The 22,661-nt window shown below is 39.7% G+C and overlaps 1 protein-coding gene across 6 annotated transcripts in view; it reads right to left on the bottom strand.

Moving 5' to 3' along the window:
- Positions 1–22,661, bottom strand: part of PKP4 (plakophilin 4) — a 578,155-nt gene that overhangs the window by 345,258 nt on the left and 210,236 nt on the right. For 5 of the 6 annotated variants that reach the window (XM_029605541.1, XM_029605538.1, XM_029605537.1 and 2 more), the window contains one exon: positions 22,412–22,524. The exons of the other annotated variant lie outside the window; for it this stretch is intronic. In XM_029605541.1, coding sequence (XP_029461401.1) covers positions 22,412–22,524 — 113 coding nt within the window. The remainder of the gene's footprint in view (positions 1–22,411; positions 22,525–22,661) is intronic. 6 annotated transcript variants of the gene reach the window in all.

The following is a 22,661-nucleotide window of genomic DNA, read 5'->3' as shown; positions in this document are numbered from 1 at the left end:
AGTGAGGTAGTCAACGCTCCATGAAGATGGATAGGTATTAAGCATGACTAATTCATCTTGCTGTCTACAGAGGACCCTTTTATAGGTAAGCAAACTTGCTTTCTCTGTCGATAAGCAGGCATGAATTAGCCTTATGTTGTACAGCAGAGCAATTCCTAAATGACAACTCTGCCCCACTAAGTGGAAAGCAGACTACTGGGTGGGTAGGATGTGCAAAACTGCTTGTCCAAGCTACTGTTCCTCAGGACATGTTTAGGTAGTAGTAGGACATGAAGATGTGCAGAGATGACCAAGAAGCAGCACTGCAAATATCCCACCTGGTCTGGTGGGAATACGACTTGAACGAATGGAACCCAGTTATTCCCTCGCATTTCTGAAGAAACTCACCTGAATGAAGAGCATTCATCATCTCCTGATGACTTACTCACAACCCTAGAAGCTCTTATGGAGAAGTACATCCTAGCATAGAACGTGGCCCCAATATATAGGAAAATTTACTCTGTCTTAGACAGGAGAAGTTCTAATTCTCTTTGATCTTCAGGGCTTATGGAGACAAAGAAATTCTTTACTAAGCATCAATATCTGGGATCCCACTGGTTGAGAGACCCTCTGTGCTGGAGTTGGAGAGACATCTTTTTCACACACCTAGACTAGCCCATTATTCAGCTGCTGGTAAAACTGAAGAGATACCTCCAGAGCAGCCTCGTCTGCTGCACAGAAGACTGGCTCAGAGGCAATCTGCACTGGCAATATCAACTCCCACTGACTAAGGGGTAGATTTTCCACATAAGCGCACTGCGTCCATGTACATGCGCACATGGACGAGCCGATTTTCTACCATGCGCGCCAGATTTTATAATCCGCACACGTATGTGCGAGTGGCGTGTGCAAGGGGGGGATTTTTGCAATTTCTGTGCGGCAACGCTCCCTAGTTCCCTCCAAGTCCGCTGCAATTAAGAAGCAGACTGGGAGGGACCTTCCCTACCCCTCTCCTCCCCCCCCCCCCCCAAAACCCTACCTTTTTTCTTTTTATGCAGCTTACTTCAGCTCCCAAGCTGAAGTTGCACGCGCCAGCAGCCAGCCGGTGCACGCGAGGCTCCAGGACAGCGAACAATTGCACTGTCCCAGCCTGCCCTGGACAAGAAGCCTGGCACTTGTATGTGTACTGGCCTTTACGCACGTGGCTAGGCTTTGGGAAAATTGGCTTGGTGCATGCAAGGCCTGGTCACGCGCGTAAAGGCCAGAATTTACGTGCGCAGCCGGTGGAAAATCTACCCATCTCATGCCATAGTTGGTACCAGGAATTCTCAATTGTGGGGGGCACCATTTGGTATCACCGCAGGAGAGTGGGGTGAATTTCCTTAATTATTTTTTAAATGAAGCAATCCCCAGTAGGGAGATGCACGTCAACCATCTGCTGGAGATAGAGGATACTGGCAGGCTGATGTCACTGCAGGGGTATACGTACTGTGACATCAATTTGCTCCAAGTCCATCTGCTGTTGAGGTGCATATCCCACTTGCTCTGGATTCATCTGACTGGACGCTAAGAACAGAGGCATTAGAAGAGACGGAAGGGGTGGAGGTGTAAGGAAAGAGGAAGGGGGGAGTGGATAAGGGGAGTGGTAAAGAGGATGAGGAAGAGTATGTGTGGGGTTTTGTACAAGAGGGATAATGCAACTACTCTGGTGACCAATGGGATTCGAGGGTTACAATATGTCCTCCTTCCCCCAGGCAATGGGAGGTGCACACAGTGAGAAAAGGGACAATCCCTACTTACCCACTGTCATCAAACAATGATGATGTTGCAAAAGGAGAAAATTTCAACAACAGTTCAAAAAAAAGTAATGGACACAACCTCTACACAAGCTTATAAAACTGTGTAAAAAGTAGATAATTTATATGATCTACGGCTCCTGTAGCTCCAGAAAACATACAGCTTAAAGAACAATGAGGAGGAAAAGTTGTACATTTTTGAAATGCAAGCTTGAGAAAGACTTCAGTTCAAAAATATTATCCACACCATTTAACCCATTTAGTTAAAAGGTTCTCATGCTTTAAATAAAGCCAAGTCAGACTGCCCGGACAGTTTAAAAGCCAGAGATTAACTGTGGGATATATACATTTTGTGCCAAGCAGCTTGGATACACATTCATTTGAAGGGAGAATGAAGGCAGGAAAGCCTGTTTTGTACACATCATACCTCAACCTCATCAAGCACTGCCCTTCCTCGAATTTCTGCACCCAAAATATATGACTGCAATTTTTGGCATTAAATATTAGTTACTAAACTCTTGGTCATTCCTCAAACTTTCTTAGCACCTAATTTACGAAAGTTTTTCCCCATTCTGTGTCAATGAGAATAAAGCTTAGTAAATCAGGCATTTATAGTAATTTGCATTTTCTGAAAGTCATCTGGAGCTTCCATCCTGTTACAAATCTGTTTTCTCCTACTAGCCATTGGAAAGAAATCAACAGAATTAGTCAGGAAATATATCTTCACAGAGAGGGTGGTGGATGCCTGGAATGCCCTTCATAAGAGGTGGTGAAGGCAAAAACGGTGAAAGAATTCAAAGGGGCATGGGATAAATACTGTGGATCCCTAAAGGCTAGAGGATGGAAATGAAGAAAAGAGTGTATAGGGGTACCTTGCTGGTTCAACAGTTTATACCCTAAACCAATAAGCCTTCATACTGTTGATGCGCCAATATTTCATCTTTTCCCCCCTGCTGTTGAAGGAGAGTGCAAAGTGGAATTGGATTCAGACAGCAACAAACAAGGACCCTAATTTTTGCAGTCTGGGGAAAACAAATAAGCATGGAGATAACTTGCTGATGTGGCTGTTACTACCCTTAACTAATAAGCCCAATACTTTTGATGCAACTCCAACAATGCTCTCTGCTTCAACAGCAAAAGGTAATGGGGAATTGGATTCAGAAAGCAACCAAAAAGGGCCCTGACTTTTACAGTCTGGGAAACTGATAAGTATAAGGGTAACCTGCACGGTGCAGCAGATACTACCATAAACTTGCTGGGCAGACCAGACAGACCATTTGATCCTTTTCTGCCATCATTTCTACATTCTATGTTCTATTTGACTCTCTGTAATATGTATGAACATTTGGGATGTAAAATATTAACAGCTAAATGATTAGAGTGAATATTATCATTTAGTCTGCTTTGCCGGTGCTACTGCAGGGAGCCTACGCCAGGCTCATGTCACCTGTGGCAGACTTCTGGGTTTCTGTTTCCCAGTATTCTGCACAGCTCTCCATACTGGGGCCACTAATGGCCAGTCCAGGGAGCGCTTGGGCATGTCAGGACTTTGGGGGCACATCAGGATCACTATTCCTCACCAGAGCTGTTGGCAGCTCTAGTGAAACTATTGTTTAAATTTCAGACATTTAAAGGGTAAACTATTTAAATAGTTGCATCTTAATAAAGATATTGAACAGCACTTGACCCAGGACTGAAAAATTAGGCATTGACAACCTCCCTTTCTTTGGGGTAAACTTCATTTACCACCATCCTCCATTCGCTGTCACTCAACCAATTTGAAACAAATTGGCACCTTAGGACGCACCCAAAGACCTTGCTCAAGCAGATTGTGATAAATTTGTACCTAGTTCTTTTACCATACCTCAGTTATTTTGTTTTTTGAATTTTCTCCCTCGAAGTTCTATGTCAATTTGTTACAATGTATTATTCCCCCGAGGCGACAGTTCAGTTCCATGTAAACCGGTGCGATATGTATTGTATACAGGAACATCGGTATAGAAAAATTAAAAATAAATAAATTGCAGGACCACCTTGTGAGACTGGAAGATTGGGCATACAAATGGCAGGCGAAATTTGATGTGGACAAGTGTAAGGTGATGCATACAGGGCAAAAATAACCCTTGCTGTAGTTACACGATGTTAGGTTCCATATTAGCAGCTACCACCCAGGAAGAGCTAGGCTTCATAGTGGATAGTACATTGAAATAGTCAACTCAGTGTGCTGTGGTGGTCAAAAAAAGCAAAGAGAATGTTAGGAACTATTAGGAAATGAATGGCAAATAAAACAGTGGATGTCATTATGCCTCTATATCACTCCATGGCGGCTGGCTGGGACAATGCCATTTTGCACTGTTCTGGTGAAGTGTTGCAATTTACTTCTGGTTGGAGGAGCAGGTAAGTTGTAAAACAAAAAATATTAGGGTAGGTAGGTCGGGTTTAGGGGCTGGGGAGGAGAGGAGAGGAGAGGAGAAAGGTAAAGGGAGGAAGGTTAGTTAGGGGGATAAGCCTGATTGTGTTGCGGTGCTTTTTTTTAAAATAAAACACCCCCCCTTGTGCGTGCAAGTCTGAACCCACGTGCCGATGCAGATATAAAAATCGGGCCTGCATGTGCGTGTGGGTATTGGATTTTATAACATGCGCGTGATGACACGGACATGTTATAAAATTGGCAAGTCCATGTGGGCATGCCGGAAACCAAGTGCACATGGACGCTCACTCAGCCCTTTAATAATTTATCCCTTATTTGCTTGCCAAGTTTGAATCACCCTATAGCTTATAGCATTTTAAATGTAAATGTTTCTGGAACACATTTTACTTGAGTTTAGTAGTATAAAATAGGTCGGAAAAAGAAAAATAATAATTTTCGTAATAATCAAACAGGACACTTTACCCTCCATTGCCTCAGGCACAAAATTAGATAAGCCCTATGGGGATAGGGAAATACCTATAGCACTTGAATATAATTCACTTTGATATGCTGTGAAGTGCCGAAAAGCATAATATAAAAATCTAAATAAACAAACATTCAAACTCTGGTATGAAGCTTGATGTCATGATTTTTATTTCTATTATAAATTATGAACACTATCAAGATAAATAAGTGCTTTTTTTCCCCCACACTATTTTATACCTTGAATTTTGCATACAAAGCACTGGAGTTTATCTTCAAAGAATACATTTAAATCATAAGATAACTTTTAAGCTGGTGCACATGTGCACGTTTGTCGGCCCGTGCCCAGAGACGTGGCTATTTTATTATATACGCACATATATGCGCGTATATTACAAAATAGCCTTGCCACGCGCACATATGTGCTGAATTTTATGTGACCGCACACCTGCACATGTAAATCCCACTTCTACCATATAAGTGTGTGTGGGGGGGGGGGGGGGGATTTTAAAAGGGATGCATGCCGACATTTGCCAGTTTTATCAGTTTGTTTCCAGTTTGCTCAGTTAACAGATAGGTCCTTCAACCCTCCAAGCCAGATTGTATAAGTATTTACCTGCAAATTTCTGGTTAAAGTCTTGAAACGCGCATGTACCACCCATGCCCCGCCCATGGCCCTTTTGAGATGCGTACGCAGCAGTATTTGCGCGTGTATCTGACAGCTTTTAAGATCTGCTTAGTGCATGCAAGCCAGACATTCACGCATCCCCGAATTTTGGTGCATGTCGGGCTTTTAAAAATCGTCTTTAGGTATGTACAGTGAGTTGTGTTCCTGCTGATCGAGAGTGTTACCATGGGTAGCCCTAGGAAGACAAAGCTGCTTAACCTTATCACGCTTAAGAATGCACAAGATAACAGTCAAAAAACTATGGGCTGATGCAATAAAGTGCGCCCAGTCTAGCGCACGAGTTTACACAAGATTGGGTGCATGTTTGTGATGCGCTAAGACTAGCGCCTGATGCAGTAAGGAGATCAGTGGGTCTAAAATGCACGCCCTAACAAATGCATACCCCGATAGTGCCCATCAGATGTAAATTCTATGAGGGCATTAACTATTATCCCCTCTGCAGAAAAATCACTGGATGCCCAATGCATACTTTTTAATGCAGCAAATTTAACTCCAGCCTCGAAGGTGGAGTAAAGTTAACTCACAGTCAAAGGTTCACAAATAAAATATAAAAATATGGTTCTCTGTGTTGTGATAAGTATGTCCTCTTTAATTTACTGCTTGTGGTGGAGAAAAATAAATATATATTTTGACTTGATTACAAGAAACCCATTTTTCTTATGGTCACACAATTTAGATATCCATAGCAAGGGGGCACCTAATATTTTGCTGAGGTTGCTGAAACGTATTATAACAAAAAAAAAAAAAAAAAAGAAGTGGGATAAAAATGTATGCTTATATTAAGGCGGCCGGTACAGCGGCCATTTGCAGTTGTGCTGGGGAAGCGCAAGCCGGCTGTCGTTTTTAAGATGTTATCAGAAAACAGAAGACTGTTTATTCCTGTTTGTTTTGTTATTTTTCTAAGAGAATAAGCATAATCAGATCAGTTTGTCCCACTGGAAGTAATAGCTATGCTCTGGCTTAAACTTATACCAACACTGAGCAAAAGAAAATATTTAGATTCTGCTTTTCGCACTTTTTTCAGTGCTTCAAAGTAGATTACATTCAGGTACTGTAGGTATTTCTCTATCCCCGGAGGGCTTACAATCTAAGTTTGTACCTGAGGCAATGGAGGGTAAAGTGAATATATATTTGGGTCTAAGGGCTACAGGAAAACAAGGTGAATATGGTTGTCTGGGCATGTCTTTGAATAGAGCATAGGACGCAAGGTTTAAATAATACATAGGAAGCAAACATTTTTCAGAGGAAAATACTTTAGAAGAAATCATGATATGAAGCCTAGAGAAGGACAACTCGGGAGTAACATTACAAAATATTTCTTCACAGATGCATGAACAGCCCTCCCAGTGGAGGTGGAGGCAAAAAAGTAACAAAATTCAAGATGGCATAGGATAAGCACAGAGGATCCTTAGCTGGAAAAGAATGTAAGAGGAAGACAGATCAACTGGGGCCCATGGCAATAAAACAGGAATTAAATTAGGCAGACTAGATGGTTCTTATGGTTCATATTAGCCATAATCTTTGCTTCTGTTATTATGCATGGTGGCTCCTATTTATTCCAAATAATTTTTTCAGGCCATATTTAAAATTCCCTCTGTTTAGCTGAAAATCGTCCTAATTCATGATTGTATGATAGCTATTATGTTTCTTCTACTAACCAAACTATAGAGGTGAAAATATTTTGGCTGAATCAAGTTCTAAATGCTTAGAGAGTTATATGAACGTCTGTAGTGACACACAGAGGCTTGAAAGAACTGTAGGGCAGACCTGGTCACTCAATGGCAAAGCTGCATGCTACCATGAAAAAGATCTGGGTTTGATTCCTGTGTCAAGTCTTCCATTCCTGGGGCTGGGGATGTTGAAGATGCAACATTCAGAGCCTTAGGGAGAGGGCATTTCAGTCATTGTGCAACAGTATCACCTAGTGGGCAAGCTAAGGATCCACATCAGTCAGGTTTTGGAGCGAGCCATGGTTTGTCAAGGAAGGTCACTGTAATGGTTGGAATAAGTGAGTTGGGAGGACAGAGAATATATAAAATGGTGGGGGGGGGGGGGGGGGGGAGGGGGGGAACAGATCATAAATAAAGGCTCATGGTACTGTATCTCAATAGGTGCCAGTCCCGACTAAGCTGTAAACCCTAAGTTAGGAATAATTGTACACTGTCACTTAAGCAGAAATATTTTGAATTTTTTTTATATAGTTAGGATTAAAATAACCCTAACCCTAATCTCTGGTAAAAAAAAAAAAAAACCAAACCCAAAAAAAGGCAATGCAGGCGATTTTTGCAATCAAATATTTAGAAATTTACATGTAAAGTAAGGACAGTGATTAACACCAAGCTAATCAAGGTATTTACATTTCTGATCACCCGATGCATCTAATTAAAGAAATGTTTTTTGCTTTTGCGCAGCTTATTTGTTTCATAAGAAAAACTATACTTTCTTCAAAGATGTTTCCCACAGTACAGTACATATGGGATAATTCAAAAAGAGTGACAACTATACTATGGACTGTATTCTATGTAGCCAAAACTATTGATAATGTTTACAAATACTGTAGACATAGAGGTTTATGTACTAAGTTACATTAAAACCTGTTTTTATTATCAGCATTACATTGGATTTTAATGCCTGATGAATAAAGTAATGAGATGTAGAATGTGGCAGTGTTACCATGATAGTACTAAAGATGACATGGGCATGATGAAGCTGTCACATTAGGCAGATGAGATTATCCCACACTCAAAGTATAAGAGGCTGCTAAGCAACAGGAAACCATTCCCTTAACCCCCCCCCCCCCCCCCAAAAAAAATATATATATATTTAAATTGTCATTTCCATCATATTAGTATTACCATCAAATACTTGGCAGCAATGCTAATGCTTATGCAAATACACTGCATCATACATGGGCATGAATGCAAACACCTTTTTGCGCACAGACTCCCATAATAATTTAGAAGGTAATTTTCAAACAGCCCTCATAGTTGCAAACTATGCAGGCAGTTTTAACATGCATGCTTTACTCACATTAAGGAAAACTACATGGGTAATCTTCCTTTGAAATTTTAGGTAAAATTTTGCATCTGCTCTTCTTTGTGCAGGTGACTGAAAGAGTAGAAGTAAGTATGCAGACCTTTTCACAAAGTCATGTACACATGCCATTTTTCTTCCCACCTTAAACACACACAAGGGCATGCTCCTTTTTGATGCGGTTAAAAATATGAATGTTTCAAACACTGCATATATTGTAGAGGCTCTAAGGCAATTTTCAATCAGGACAATTTACTAGTGGAAAACAATATTAACTAATGTAAATGACTTTAAAGATTGCCTTCTTAGGGGGTAATTTTTAAGGTCTTTCTGTGGGTAAGACCAAGCTTTACCCGCAGAAATGGCTCGTATAGGTTTTCAAGAAACATTTCTGTGTACAAGTTAGCAGGTATAATTGTGTGTGGTGGGATATTTTTCTAAGCGAATATCCATGTGTAAGTTCACTTTGAAAATTGGTGTAAATTAAATGCTTATTTGCTGGTTTTCTTATTCAGGCTGTTACAAAAATACACAATAGGAATTGCATATTATGTCAGTGTGCTAAATGTTTTGAAAAGCTAAATTTTCCTTTTCTGCTTCAAACTACACAAATGAAGGAAAAATTGATCAACCTATTTTCCCTCCTCTACAGTTAATTCATGGTTAACGTGCCATCATCACAATATAACTATTCTGTTAGACACAAAGAGGTTATTCATGTGGACAGAGTTCTCCATCATGCCTAGTTACTGTGACCCAAAACAGTAACTGCTAAGCACAGATACATTATCTAGCAGCTATACTGTTGGAATGTCTTTGAGTGCTGCATGTTTCTATGTGCATGTACAGCAGCACATTTATTTTACAATGCCTTAAAAACGCTAGAAAACATAACCAAGAGAAGGACATGAGCAAAGAAAGAGAAGCAATCAATACAGAATACGGAAGGATATTCATATCTGCTTTCAAAAAAATGTGAAATTATTAGTTTTAAACCAAAAGAAAGGCTATGATATAAAAATAAAGGAACTACATGTTAGGAAACAGGAGGGCTAGGATAAAGAGAAAAAGGCAAATTTAGTTTTTAGTTAGTTAAAACTAAACATTTTGACAGCAGTATTTTCCCAGGAAACCTTAGTTAATTCATTCAATATTTGTAAAATGCATCTTAGCATTAATTTTCCAGTTAGAGATAAATGTATCAAGACTTTATCATTTTAATGGCATTCAACAAATCACTTCCTATTAAAATTTTCAAACACCATTATTGTGTTCATCTTTGGATAAATGCCTTATGATATTCTTAGCATCACAGTGATTGTATTTGCCAGGCAAGGAGTCATTTCTTAATATAAACATTTAGAAATAACACATGGCAAGCCTAAGTATACATAAGTAGAATCAATTAAAAATGTGCTTTTCATTAATTCTCTAAATTTCTGTAAAAAGTTTCCAACACCCCTGAGAACAAGCATGTTTGTTAGAGTGCCACTAATTATCCCAAGCACATAATCCATGCAGTGTGCATGATGTCCCTTGTGTCATGAATGCATCAAAATTCTAGCATGCAAGGACAAACTGGATACATATGTGAGGTAAATTAGAATGCTCTTGCTAATACAGCTGTTCTGAAAGGTACTGAAGAGGGGAGACAAATGTAATATAATGGTTTACAAGCAGAAATTAATTACTATAGCATATTGTTTTATACTTCTGTGGTACTTTACTAATCTAGTATTTTATTTTTTGTGATCAACCATCTAAGTAAATGGGGATAAAGATGTGTTGACCCGTATCAAATTAACATGCAAGCATTATACTAATACATGTAAAGAATGAATACCGTAACAAAGCAGAACACTGGGCAGACAAACAGATTTTAATAAAAAGAGGGAATCTAAAATGTATATTTTATTAAAAAAACATGCAATAATGAAAAACTATTGGGTTTTAAACAAATGAAGATCTAAGAAACAAAACCAAAAGAGAACAGTAATGATGGCAGAAAAAGACCAAACCATCCAACCAGTCTGCCCAGCAATTTTCTTATGGCAGTAAATGCCGCTCTCTGCAGGTTACCCCATGCCTCATGTTAAGGGTAGTAATATTTACAGTCAAAACCAAGCAACTGTTAAATCCATAACAAAATTACTGCTAGCAATGTTTTAACAGGGTGAGCAGACTTCTTGATATTTCAGAATATATGCTGCTTGAATGTACTTTGCTTTTTGGACTTTGCCATCGAAGCAATCCTGTGCTTTTTTCCTAATATCTGCGTATCAGTACCCTGGATCGTAAAAGTTGGGGCCCAGAGCTGGCTGTCATCTGAATCACATTCCCCTTTTTTCCCCTGCCGTTGAAGATGAGAGCGATGTTGCAGTTGTGTCAAAAGCATCAAGGCTAATTGGTTAAGGGTAGTAATCTCCATGCCATCTGTTAAGATAGTAACTGTAGCTCCGTGCAGATTACCCCATGCAACCTTTTCTTCATTTCTAACCTCTACCCTATAGGGATCCACAGTGTTTATAAGAAACATAAGAAATACCATAATGAGTCACACCAAGGGTCCATCAAGTCCAGTATCCTGTTTCCAACAGTGGCCAAAGTCACAAGTACCTTGCAACTACCCAAACATTAGATAGATCACAAGCTACTACTGCTTATTAATTACTCCTAGCAGTTTATGGATTTATCCTCTAGGAATTTATCCAAATCTTTTTTAAACCCAGTTACACTAACTGCTGTTACCACATCCTCCAGCAATGAATTCCAGAGCTTAACTATGCGCTGAGTGAAAAATAATTCTCTTCAATTTGTTTTAAATGAGCTCCTTGCTAACTTCACAGAGTGCCCCTTGATCCTTTTATTATCTGAGTAAATAACTTGTTCAAGTACTTTCATGATTTTGTAGACTTCTATCATCTCTCCCCTCATTCGCCTCGTTTCCAAACTAAACAGCCCTAACTTCTTTAGCCTTTCCTTAGAGGGCAACTGTTCCATGCCCCTTATTTTGGTCACCCTTCTCTGCACTTTCTCCAGTGCAGCTATATCCTTTATGAAATGCAATGACCAGAACTGCACACAATATTCAAGGTGCAGCCTCACCATGCATTATGACCTCCTCTGTTTTATTTTCCATTCCCTTCCTAATAATTCCTAATATTCTGTTTGCTTTTTTGATCACCACAGCACATTGGGCAGACAACTTCATTGTATTATCCACTATGATGCCTTTCCTGGGTGGTAACTCCTAAGATAGAACCTAACAGTGCAACTACAGCAAGGGTTATTTTTCCCTAAATGCATCACTTTGCACTAGCCCACATTAAATTTCATCTGCCATTTGGAAGCCCAATCTTCCAGTCTCGCAAGGTCCTCCTGCAATTCATCACAATCCGCTTGAGATTTAACTACTCTGCATAATTTTGTGTCATCTGCAAATTTGATCACCTCACTCATTATATCCCTTTCCAGACCATTTATAAATATATTAAAAAGCACTGGTCCAAGTACAGATCACTGAGGCATGCCAGTGTTTATCTTTTTCCACTGTGAAAACTGACCATTTAATCTTACTGTTTCCTGACTTTTAACCAATTTGCAATCCACAAAAGGACATCACTTCCTATCCCAAGACTTTCTAGTTTTCTTAGAGGCCTCCTATGCGGAACTTTGTTGAACACCTTCTGAAAATCCAAATACACCACTTCCCTTGGGTCAATCCATCTTGGTTGTGTCCCATCAAACCATGTCTATCTAAATGTTTTGTGATTTTATTCTTTATAACAGTTTCCATGATTTTTGTCAGCACTGAAGTCAGTCTCACCGGCGCATAGTTTCCCAGATCACCCTGGATCCCTTTGGCTGTTATTTTTTTGGAAATAAACATAAATTACAAAAAAAAAAAAAAAAAAAAAATACAGGGGTTACATTGGCCATCTTCCAATCTTCAGGTACATCGGATGATTTTAATGATAGGTTATACATTTTTACCAATAGTTCTGAAATTTCATTTTTTAGTTATTTCAGAACCCTGGGGTATATACCATCTGGTCCAGGTGATTTACTACTCTTCAGTTTTTTAATCAGGCCTACCACATCTTCCAGGTTCACCATGATTTGGTTCAGTTCATCTGAATCATTACCCAGGAAAACCTTCTCTGGAACAGGTATCTCTCCAACATCCTCTTCGATAAACACTGAAGCAAAGAAATCATTTAATCTTTCTGCGATGGCCTTACCTTCTCTAAGTGCCCCTTTAACCCCTTGATTATACAACAGTCCAACTGACTTCCTTGCAGTCTTTCTGCTTTGGATATATTTAAAGAAGTTTTTATTTGAGTTTTTGCCTCTATGGTCAACTTCTTTTCAAATGTTCTCTTAACTTGTCTTATCAATATCTTTCACTGGCAACCAAATGAACAAAGAATACAATACAAAGCATTAATGCATGATGAAAAGGCCGACTGGCTTAACACAGCACTGCACGTACATGTACCACACAGAAACCTGAGATCAGCTAATAAGGCTCTACTAACTGTTCCTTCTGTTAAATCAGCACGCCTTACTCAAGTAAGGGAGAGAGCCCTGTCACTAGCTGGACCTGTTCTGTGGAACTCCATCACACAACAAAACCCACTCACACCAACTGGTGTACTCTAGTACACACCAATGTCAACAACCAAAAAATAATAATAAATCAAAAAATAAAAAATAATAAACAAAAAATAAATAATAAATAATTATTTTTTGGCTGTGGAACTCCATGCCACTCGAAATAAGGCTGCAGAGAAATCTGAAACTATTTAAAGCCAGTCTAAAAACCTGGCTTTTTAAACAAACTTTTTATAAAGATAAAGAGGAGGAAAACAGTTGAAAGATAAGTAAGCACCAAGCAATCAGTTTTTTCCTTTAATATCTCCAACTGCATATTAACGTTAGATTTGAACTGCTTAACAGTTTCTCAACCAACATATAAGCTTTAATTAAGTTTCTCTTATCGAAAAATGTTACCGTTCTTTGATGGCACATGTATCATTTGTAATCTATACCAATTATCGTTATTCCTTTTTGTGCCTTTTTGTAAACCACTGTGATGGTGAATTAACTTAACGACGGCATAGAAGAGTTTTTAAATGAATAAACAAACATTTAACTTGCCAATGCTTATGCTTTATCCTATTTTCTTCTGAAGGATCCTTTTTCCAATTTTTGAATGAAGATCTTTTGGCTAAAATAGCCACCTTCACCTCACCTTTTAACCATGCTGGTAATAGCTTTGCCTTCCTTCCAAGAATACATATGATCTGTGCTTCTAGGATAGTATTTTTTTTTAACAATTTCTACGCATGTTGTACACTTTTTACCTTTGTAGCTGCACCTTTCAGTTTTTTCTAACTATTTTTCTCATTTTATCGGTTTCCCTTTTGAAAGTATGCGCTAAAGCCATGGATTCACATACTGTCTCCCCTTCCAATCATTAATTCAAATTTGATCATACTATGATCATCATTGCCAAGCGGTCCCATCACAGTTACCTCTCTCACCAAATTTTGCGCTCCACTGAGAATTAGATCTAAAATTGTTCCCTCTTGTCGGTTCCTGAACCAATTGCTCCATAAAACAGTCTTATTTTATCCAGGAACACTCTCTCTGGCATGCCCTGATGTTTCACTTACCTAGTCAATATTGGGGTAATTGAAATCTCCCATTATTACTGCACTACCAGTTTGGTTAGCTTCCCTAAATTCTCTTAGTATTTCACTGTCCATCTCACCATTTTGGCCAGGTGGACTATACTCCTATCACTATTCTCTTCCCCAACACACACAGGATTTCTACCTATAAAGAACTGATTGTACATTTAGTCTTATGCAGGATCTTTATCCTGTTGGACTCTACACCATCCCAGACAAAGTGCCACCCTGCCACCAAAATGCTCCTCTCTGCATTGTGACATAATTTGTACCCCGGTATAGCACTATCCTGTTGGTTATCCTCTTTCCACCATGTCTCTGAGATGCCAATTAAGTCTACATCATTCACTGCTATACATTCTAATTCTCCTTTCTTACTTCTCAGCCTTCTGGCATTAGCATACAAACATTTCAAAGTATGCTTTTTGTTTGTATTTAAATTCTGCTTTTCAGTTAACAGAGATAAATTGGAATCTTTTAGCTCAGGTGAGTTTAATTATAGGCACTTGGACTACTTTTATTATTAGAGGAACCTCTCTGTTGGGATGTCCCAACTCTAATGCTTCATTAGTATCTTTTGAAGATACCTCCCGCTGAACCATGTGCTGCTGAGCGACTGTCTGCGTCACCCCCTTTGTTCTAGTTTAAAAGCTGCTCTATCTCCTTTTTAAAAGGTTAGCGCTAGCAGCCTGGTTCCACCCTGGTTAAGGTGAAGTCCATCACTTCGGAAAAAAGACTCCCCCCTTCCCCAAAAGGTTCCCCCGTTACTTACAAAACTGAATCCCTCTTCCTTGCACCATCATGTCACCATGCACTGAGACTCTCGAGCTCAGACTGCCTCTGGGGACCTGCGCGTGGAACAGGGAGCATTTCAGAGAATGCAACCCTGGAGATTCTGGATTTCAGCTTTCTACTTAAGAGCCTAAATTTAGCTTCCAGAAACTCCCTCCCACATTTTCTGATGATGTTGGTGTCCACATGGACCAAGTCAGAAGCCTCCTCCCCAACACTGTCTAAAATCCTATCTAGGTGACGCGTGAGGTCTGCCACCTTCGCACCAGGTAGGCATGTTACCAAGGCAATCTGCATGTCCTGCCACCAAGCTGTCAACATTCCTAATAAGAGAATCACCAACTATGATGGCCAACCTGACCTTTCCCCTCCTTGGCAGAAGCCCTGGGAGACATCCTTGATGCAAGAGGACAATGCACCACCTGGAGAGCAGGTCCTTGCTACAGGATCATTTCCTGCTGCACCAAGTTGATGCTCTCCATGGATGGAGAAATAGGAATGGACAAAAGAGGGATCAGGGAAGAAGGATCAAGGGTCAGAAGAGGAAGGACTAATTTCCTCAACACTATCAACACAGACCTTTCACTCACACTTCATATGCCCTTCAATCTTCAATCCCCTCACTCATATCCCACACACCCCTCAGTCCTCCCACCTGTTTTTTGAAACACATTCCTCCAATTTCCTCCTTCATAAAGCACAGCCCTTACACTCACCCTACACCAGCTCCTATCCCTTCACTCATTAACCCTCTGCCACCCCTTCAATCCAGTCACTTACTCCCTACTAACCCTCCAATCATCTAACTCACTCTCCCTTTGCTTTCTTGTTTTATTTAATGTCTTCCCTCCAATCCTCTTGCACCCCTCACTCACACTTCTCTCACCCTGCAACTCACTCTTGCTTCCCTGCTCGATTCATTCCCTCTCCTCCAATCCCCCTCTATACCCCCACGCACGCCCCTACAACCCCGAGATCCCCCTCCATTGCCTCTACCTCACTGCATGGCAGTGCAATGCCTTAGGCCGCACCTTTCTCCTCATCTGCCCAGAGTGTGTTGCAGTAACAGTTGCTGAAGTATCTGGGGCAGCATGCTGGTCCCCTCTCTCTCTCCATTAAGTCCTTCCCATCTGAATCTAGGCTTGTGGAGGGAGTGCACCAACAGCTCCCTCATCCTACCTTAAGGAGCCCAATTCAATGTTTTAACCCAGTTCTTCTTAAGGCAGAATGCAGCAACAGATTATGGGTGAAGGGAGGTTCCCTTCACCTACCATAAGAACCCAGGCCTAGAAAGGCTTGGGGAAGCCCCTGGGAGCTGGTAGGACCTCACGATATTCTACGACTGTTGATAGTGCCTGATGCAAGGTGAGCTACTATCTTGATTCTTGTATCTTTGAAGCAGTGTAAATAAATATCTGCACCATAATTAAGTTGGTCCAGTCATTCTTGAACTATTCCTGAGGTTCCAGCTAGCCTGAATATGCTACACCTGGTTAGGAAAAGGAGAAGCACAGCAGCGATTCAGGCCACTGTTGCTAGGTTTCAGTGTTGTGCCGGTTATTGTAGTGCTGCATGATTCAAACGGCAATACAGGAGGCTGTGGCAGACTGAAGCACTGCCGCTGTATACCTCCTCCACTAACAAACCGAAACAGTGGCAGGTAGAGAAAGCCAGAGAAAAAGGAAGACTGACATGCTGCCCCAGTTGCTATATAGCACCTGCAGTGATTCCACTGGGATTGGAATATTCCATGGGAAGGCCCAGATTTTGTGGCCTTTTTTTGCAGCATCGCAGGAGATGGGGACCCAGCTATAATGCTTTCCAATATGCAGTTGCTATACCCAGGGCCAGGATTTACACATTTCTACGCCCTAGGCCAAAGCACAATTCTGTGACCCCTCCCCCTCAAAAGTTGATTTATAATTTTCAATTTAATATGTAATAGTTTATTTTTGAAACTTGCGACGAGTGAACCCAAAAACAAAATAAAACAAACCAAAGCCAGTAAAAAACTTTTCAGCCCACGGGAACAGCATCGCCCCGCAGAAGTTCTTCTGTCCAACCCAACCCGAAATATTTTGAACCCGACCCACAGGTTCGGGTCGGGCCAGCCCGCAAAATGCAGACGTCTGCCTATATAACCCATTCGAGGTACGACGATTACTTCCTTGGTTAGTTCAAAATGTTCACCCAGATGGCGTATTCGATACAAAAAACAGCAAATAAAATTGACATAAAATGCAGATTTACACCGATTCTCATCTGACATTATAAATTTTATTGAAATGTTTTGCATTGTGTGTCAAACTTACATTACACCACATTAAACAATGATGCATAAACAAGCCATAAGTTGTGTATGTTTCATGTTTTGTAATAAAAATCGCAGCCCCCTTATAATTTGGCAAACACCCCCGTCAACTTTTTCTGCTTATGGCTTTCAGCCTTGAGTTAACAAAACAGTATATAAAAGTAGTAATGATATATTTTACGTACCTATTATCAGTAGATATGTAGAAGACAAGCGATATGAGCGTAATGAATCACTTGGAATCACTATTGTAACGTCAGATCTGGAATTTTCCTTTAACACGTGGTTTACACTGAGTGCGTGAGAGAAACAGCAAATGCTTTTTGCCTGTGACTGAGCAAGACAGCATAAACTGTAGAGATGGGCAATGTAAATGTACTGCTCAATTTTAAGTATATGGATGTAAATTTAAAAAACTGCATTTTATATGGCTTTTTCAAAATAAATCTGAAAAATGTGTAAATGTTTGCTATTTCTGCTGTGTATATACGCCCCCCCCTGACTGCTGCGTCCTAGGCCATGGACTAGGTTGGCCTTATGGGAAATCCGACCCTGGCTATACCTACCAGTCTAGAGACTGCCTTGAGTGAATTTTGTATTCAAAAAGGTAGGTAATAAACCCAAATTAAACAAAAAAAAAAAAAAGTATGCATGCACATGTACTTTGGCCTTCCTGTGCCCCTAAGAAAGCCTGTTTGCTCAGCAGCCGACTGCACACATGTACTTCCTCCCAGCAGAGAAATATTCAGCATGCATTAGTCTTAATTGAAACTTTTTTTTTTTCATATTCTGCCACCTCCAAAACATTGTTCTGGGCGGATTAGGATATTCACATCCGTAATTCTAATTTTATATGTTTGAATCTTATCTTACAAAATCTTTTTATCAACATATACACTTCTATCTGAGACAGGGCAATGATCAGAACACTTATGTACATGAACATCTTTTTACTTGCATTAAATGTGCAGAAAATTACCATGTGTGTACCATTAGAAAATCAATTTTATTGTACTTGGTCTTAAAGTTAAAGGGACAATTTTTGGTGGGATACCAAAAGTACACCCTAATGGAACAAACATCAATCATTAAATGTCTTGAAAAAGCCGCACAAATATGCTTTTTGGAGCATGACTGAGAGTGACTAGCATACAAATGTGGCAAAGTATTTATACAGAGATTAAATCCTGAAAAAAACCCACAAAGTAATGTAGACCTAAAGTTCCATGCCAGAATGGATAACTGTACTAGTTATTCACTGCTGGAGTCTAACTATAGATTTCATGTAAAATGGGGTTGGTGGTCTCTGCCACTTTTCCAAATGTTAAAACCACAATAACCTGGCAGAACTTTATCTGTTTGGAAGCAGATTAAGGATAATTTCCAGAACAGTATGAGGCGTTTGTCCACTGTTCTATGATATACTGTGAATTACCTGCCAGGCTATGTTAGACTGAATTTAATATTTATGCATTGCGAGTTCAAAGGTGTTTTTTCCAGCAAGGTACATCGGAATTAAAACATCTGAAACTTTTTCATTTAAAAGACACTATATTATGCAGCTCATAGTTTTTACTATAGAGGTTCCTTAATCTTGCATATATTAGGAAACCCAGAAAGAAATAGGATTATGACTTCAATTAATTTATCCTGTATTTATTTTCACATATAAATTTTCCACATGCACAGTTTATATTGCATGCAATCTGCTCAACGCTTCATAGCCTCATTATGCAATATTTGTTCACCATAACTAAATTAGCATATTTGTTAATTTATACAGTGGTAAGGGAAATGATCTTTTATATAAAAATGTGTTATGTCAATTATGAAAAATACTTAGCTTAAAAAAAATTTAAAAGGTCTTGCCTGTTAGACTGATATATTTCTGTTTTAACAGAAACAGACCATATCAAATGCCTAAGTATCATGCCCCCCCAGGAGACTGATATACGCATTTTTAATTCCAGTTGATGGGACTTATGATTTTTTTTTTTTTTTTTTTTTTTTTAACATCCCAGACGAAATGGATTTGTGGTAGAAAATGTTTGTGACCAGAATGACAATGAGAAGTAGTAATTAAGTGACTGCTTGAAGAGCTGGGCTTCAATGAACTGTTCTTAAATAAATTATGTCTAGCAAGTTTACTTACCTGTAAACCCGGTTCTTCATAGACAGCAGGATGAATCAGTCATAATGCTTTGGCTAACATCATCTGATGGCGTCCACATGGACTGGCTCTCAAAAGCTCTGTAAAGGCGCCATCAGATGATGTCACCTAAAGGATTCTCCCTTCCATAAGGAAAGACTTGCCTTATATGCACGAGTGTGCCCTGTTTAAAGGGACAACAGGAAAGTAGTACCAAATTGGCCATGGACAAAATTATCTGACATTTTTATTGTAATTTCACCTTGAGAGCTGGTACTGAAATATGTGTTCTAGGGCAGAAGACTTTAAAAAAATATATGATAGAACTCCTACAATCTCTACAGAGAAATATTATTTTAAAACTTGGAGCAGACAAATTAAAGAGATTTGATAATGAATATAGAAAGTTTGCAACAGAAAATCAAAATTCAACCCTCCATTTTTCTTTTCAACACATAAAAACATAGCTTGCCCCAAAGCCTGGAAGCAGTACTGTGGCGCAGAGTTGCGTTCAAGTTTACTGTTCAACAAGGCCAACGGGTCTTGGGCACATGACAACAGCAAAAGGCAGAACTGGCTCAACAAAAACAAAAGCACATGCTCCAGAAGAGCACAGAGGAACAGGTGCTCCTTACACAGCATGACCAGTGCTGGGAAAAAGCTTAAAATGCTGTCTCACCTCAGTAGATACCATAGTACCAATATGGTTCAGTTTGGCACAAAGTCCTTTTTTCTTTACGTGGGTTGCACATAGCAGCATGACCTGAGGCATACTGCCTATGGCAGATTCTAGTTGCAACATCCCAGGCCTCAGATGATTCAAGAAACACAAGCCAAGATAAGGAGTTAAGCCAGGGTCCTCCATTAACAATTCTGTAGACTTGGTGGAGCAGCCATTATGAACTCTAATTACACTGCAATGATTAGAAAAACCCAACAAAATATTGCCATAGCACTGCCACCAAGTTGAGCCAGCTCAAAAGAAACCCTTATGAACTTCACTTTAGCATGGTAGCTACACACTCCCAATTCTACCTCTGATAATGTTCAGGAGTAAAGAGTGTGTCATGTATGCTGCTGCATGCTTATTCTAGTTTGAGTGCTGATATGAAGTACGCTTATATTGCAAATGATGAAGCTGCCCATTAACAAGCTTGTAAACTCACTGCAGCATTAAAATTATGAATAGGCATCCAGATTTATTTGAATGTACAGAGGCTTTTTATCAAAGTCACAAATCCAATAGTTTTCACTCGCTGCCATTCTGAGGCATTCATGCAATCACCTTTGGAATGTAACTAATGTCACCTTTGTCAGTGTAAGGATACTTAATGCTAGCTTCTGAAAAGAAAGCAAAGAAAATGTTCCACAGACCTTAGACAGGTTTATAATGAAATGTTTAACTTGCCAGTAAATAAAGGGAATGTCACTTAAATGGGCAACTATAACAAAACAATTACACAAAGATTTCATGGTACACATTTTAGTAATGTTTGCTGTTTTAGAGAAACCAGCATGCTAGTGTTTTGGGTAACTACAGGCAGTGCTGGGGTTGTTGGATAATCTCATTCACCTCGGAAACTTATGTAGGAGACATGCCATTCTGATTTAGAGAGAGTTAGGATTTGGATGATGGCTAATCTTCCTATGCAACCTACACACAGAAGATGAATTCCTTATATCCAACTGTTCTGACTCATGTTTGGTGGTGAGAATTGATATTGCACTCCCATTCTGCCCCATATTCAACCACAAGATATTGGAACTAGATTCTATGCGATTTTATATTCTTACTACAATTTGTTTCTCTCTCATAGAGTTCTGCTGCAGACATAAAAACTATGCTAAAACGATACATCTCCAAATGTATCTTTGTAATTCGAAGGACTATTAATTTAAAACCCACTGAATGTAAAATTGTTCTGAGAATGAAATTCATTGAGTCATTTTTCTTAGCCATTACATATAAGGAGATGACCAAAGCAAAATTACCCTGCATTACAGTGAAAGGTAAATCATTGAACCAGCTTTTCATAATGGGTTAACATTCTCATGGATTAAACATTGTAGGGAGAATTCAAAACAACATTTTCAAGTATATCTTAAAGGAGCTCATTCTATCTGAACCAAAGGAAAAAGAAGACTAACAGCAAAGCATCATGGACATTCTTCTATTTGTGCAGAGACGGAGAAGTGCAGGCCTTGCAGGAAGAATGCATAGGTTGTAAAACCTATCCTTGCATGGGCACCAGAGTGTCTGTTAGCTCTGCTAAAACAAAGGGCTTTGATACTGATTGGAGGATGCTTATCTCTAATGGCATTCTGAGACTATGCAGGTCTCTATGTTAACTTGAACTCTTCACTTTTATAAAAAAAAGTGTGAAATTCACAATCAGAGAACTGTGTGGGACTTATGACATGTAAAAGCTTATAGAAAAGAAATTATTAGCAAATCCAGCACTTTGGCTCATTTTATTTTTATTCTTAAAGGTTTTTTCGGACTGACAGAAAGTCTTTTTAGAGGGATGTAGTATTTAACAGGGACAAGCTGTACTTGATCATGATAGTTTGATAATGTTTACAGTTATATGTTCTATGCATTGTAATATTTTATTTATAGTTATACTAGCCGTTAAGCCCGTAACAACGGGCTACATTTAAAAAAATGTTTTCGGTCCATTTCCTTCCCACTCCCTCCCCCCTCTATTCTCCCTCCCCTTTCAGCTCATCCACAACCAGCAGACAGAAGATCTCCGGGGAGGGGGGTGGGGGGGTCCCTCCCTCCCTCGTGCGCGCCGCTCCTGCTCCTCCCAGTGCCTTTTTTTGGGGGGGGGGGGGGGGGCATGCTTCGCTCTGACTGATGTGCTCGCCCGCGCATGCGCAGTAGAGCTACTCTCTACTGCGCATTTGCGGGCCGGTCAGAGCCCATTTATAAGGTAGATTTTACCACTAATTACCTCTGGTCATTCATTTTTATTGCTGTATACTGCCTAGGTGGGTTACAAAAGATGTAAATAAATTTACCAAAAAAATTCAGTTTTGGGGATTGTGATGACAATTATGAAGGCCTTTACCTTATGCTGGCAATGCTCGGTGATTCTGCGCCAAGTCTACACTTTTCTAGCTGACTGGCAACAATTTGCCTTTCCACTTCAAGCTCTCTTGTGAGTCGTTGAAACTGGAGCTCCTACAATTAAAAAAAAAAAAAAAGAAAAAACCCAAAAAACTCAGTTACTGCAGATTAGGTAAGAACAGACTTATTTGTGAGTGCGATGTTCACAAAAAAAACAAAACAAAACAAAAAAAAAGGTACAATTTCAACAA

Source organism: Rhinatrema bivittatum, chromosome 6 (assembly GCF_901001135.1).
Source record: "Rhinatrema bivittatum chromosome 6, aRhiBiv1.1, whole genome shotgun sequence".
Taxonomy (NCBI): Eukaryota; Metazoa; Chordata; class Amphibia; order Gymnophiona; family Rhinatrematidae; genus Rhinatrema; species Rhinatrema bivittatum.
The sequence above is the reverse complement of the archived record's forward strand: the minus strand, read 5'-3'. Positions and strand labels throughout refer to the sequence as shown.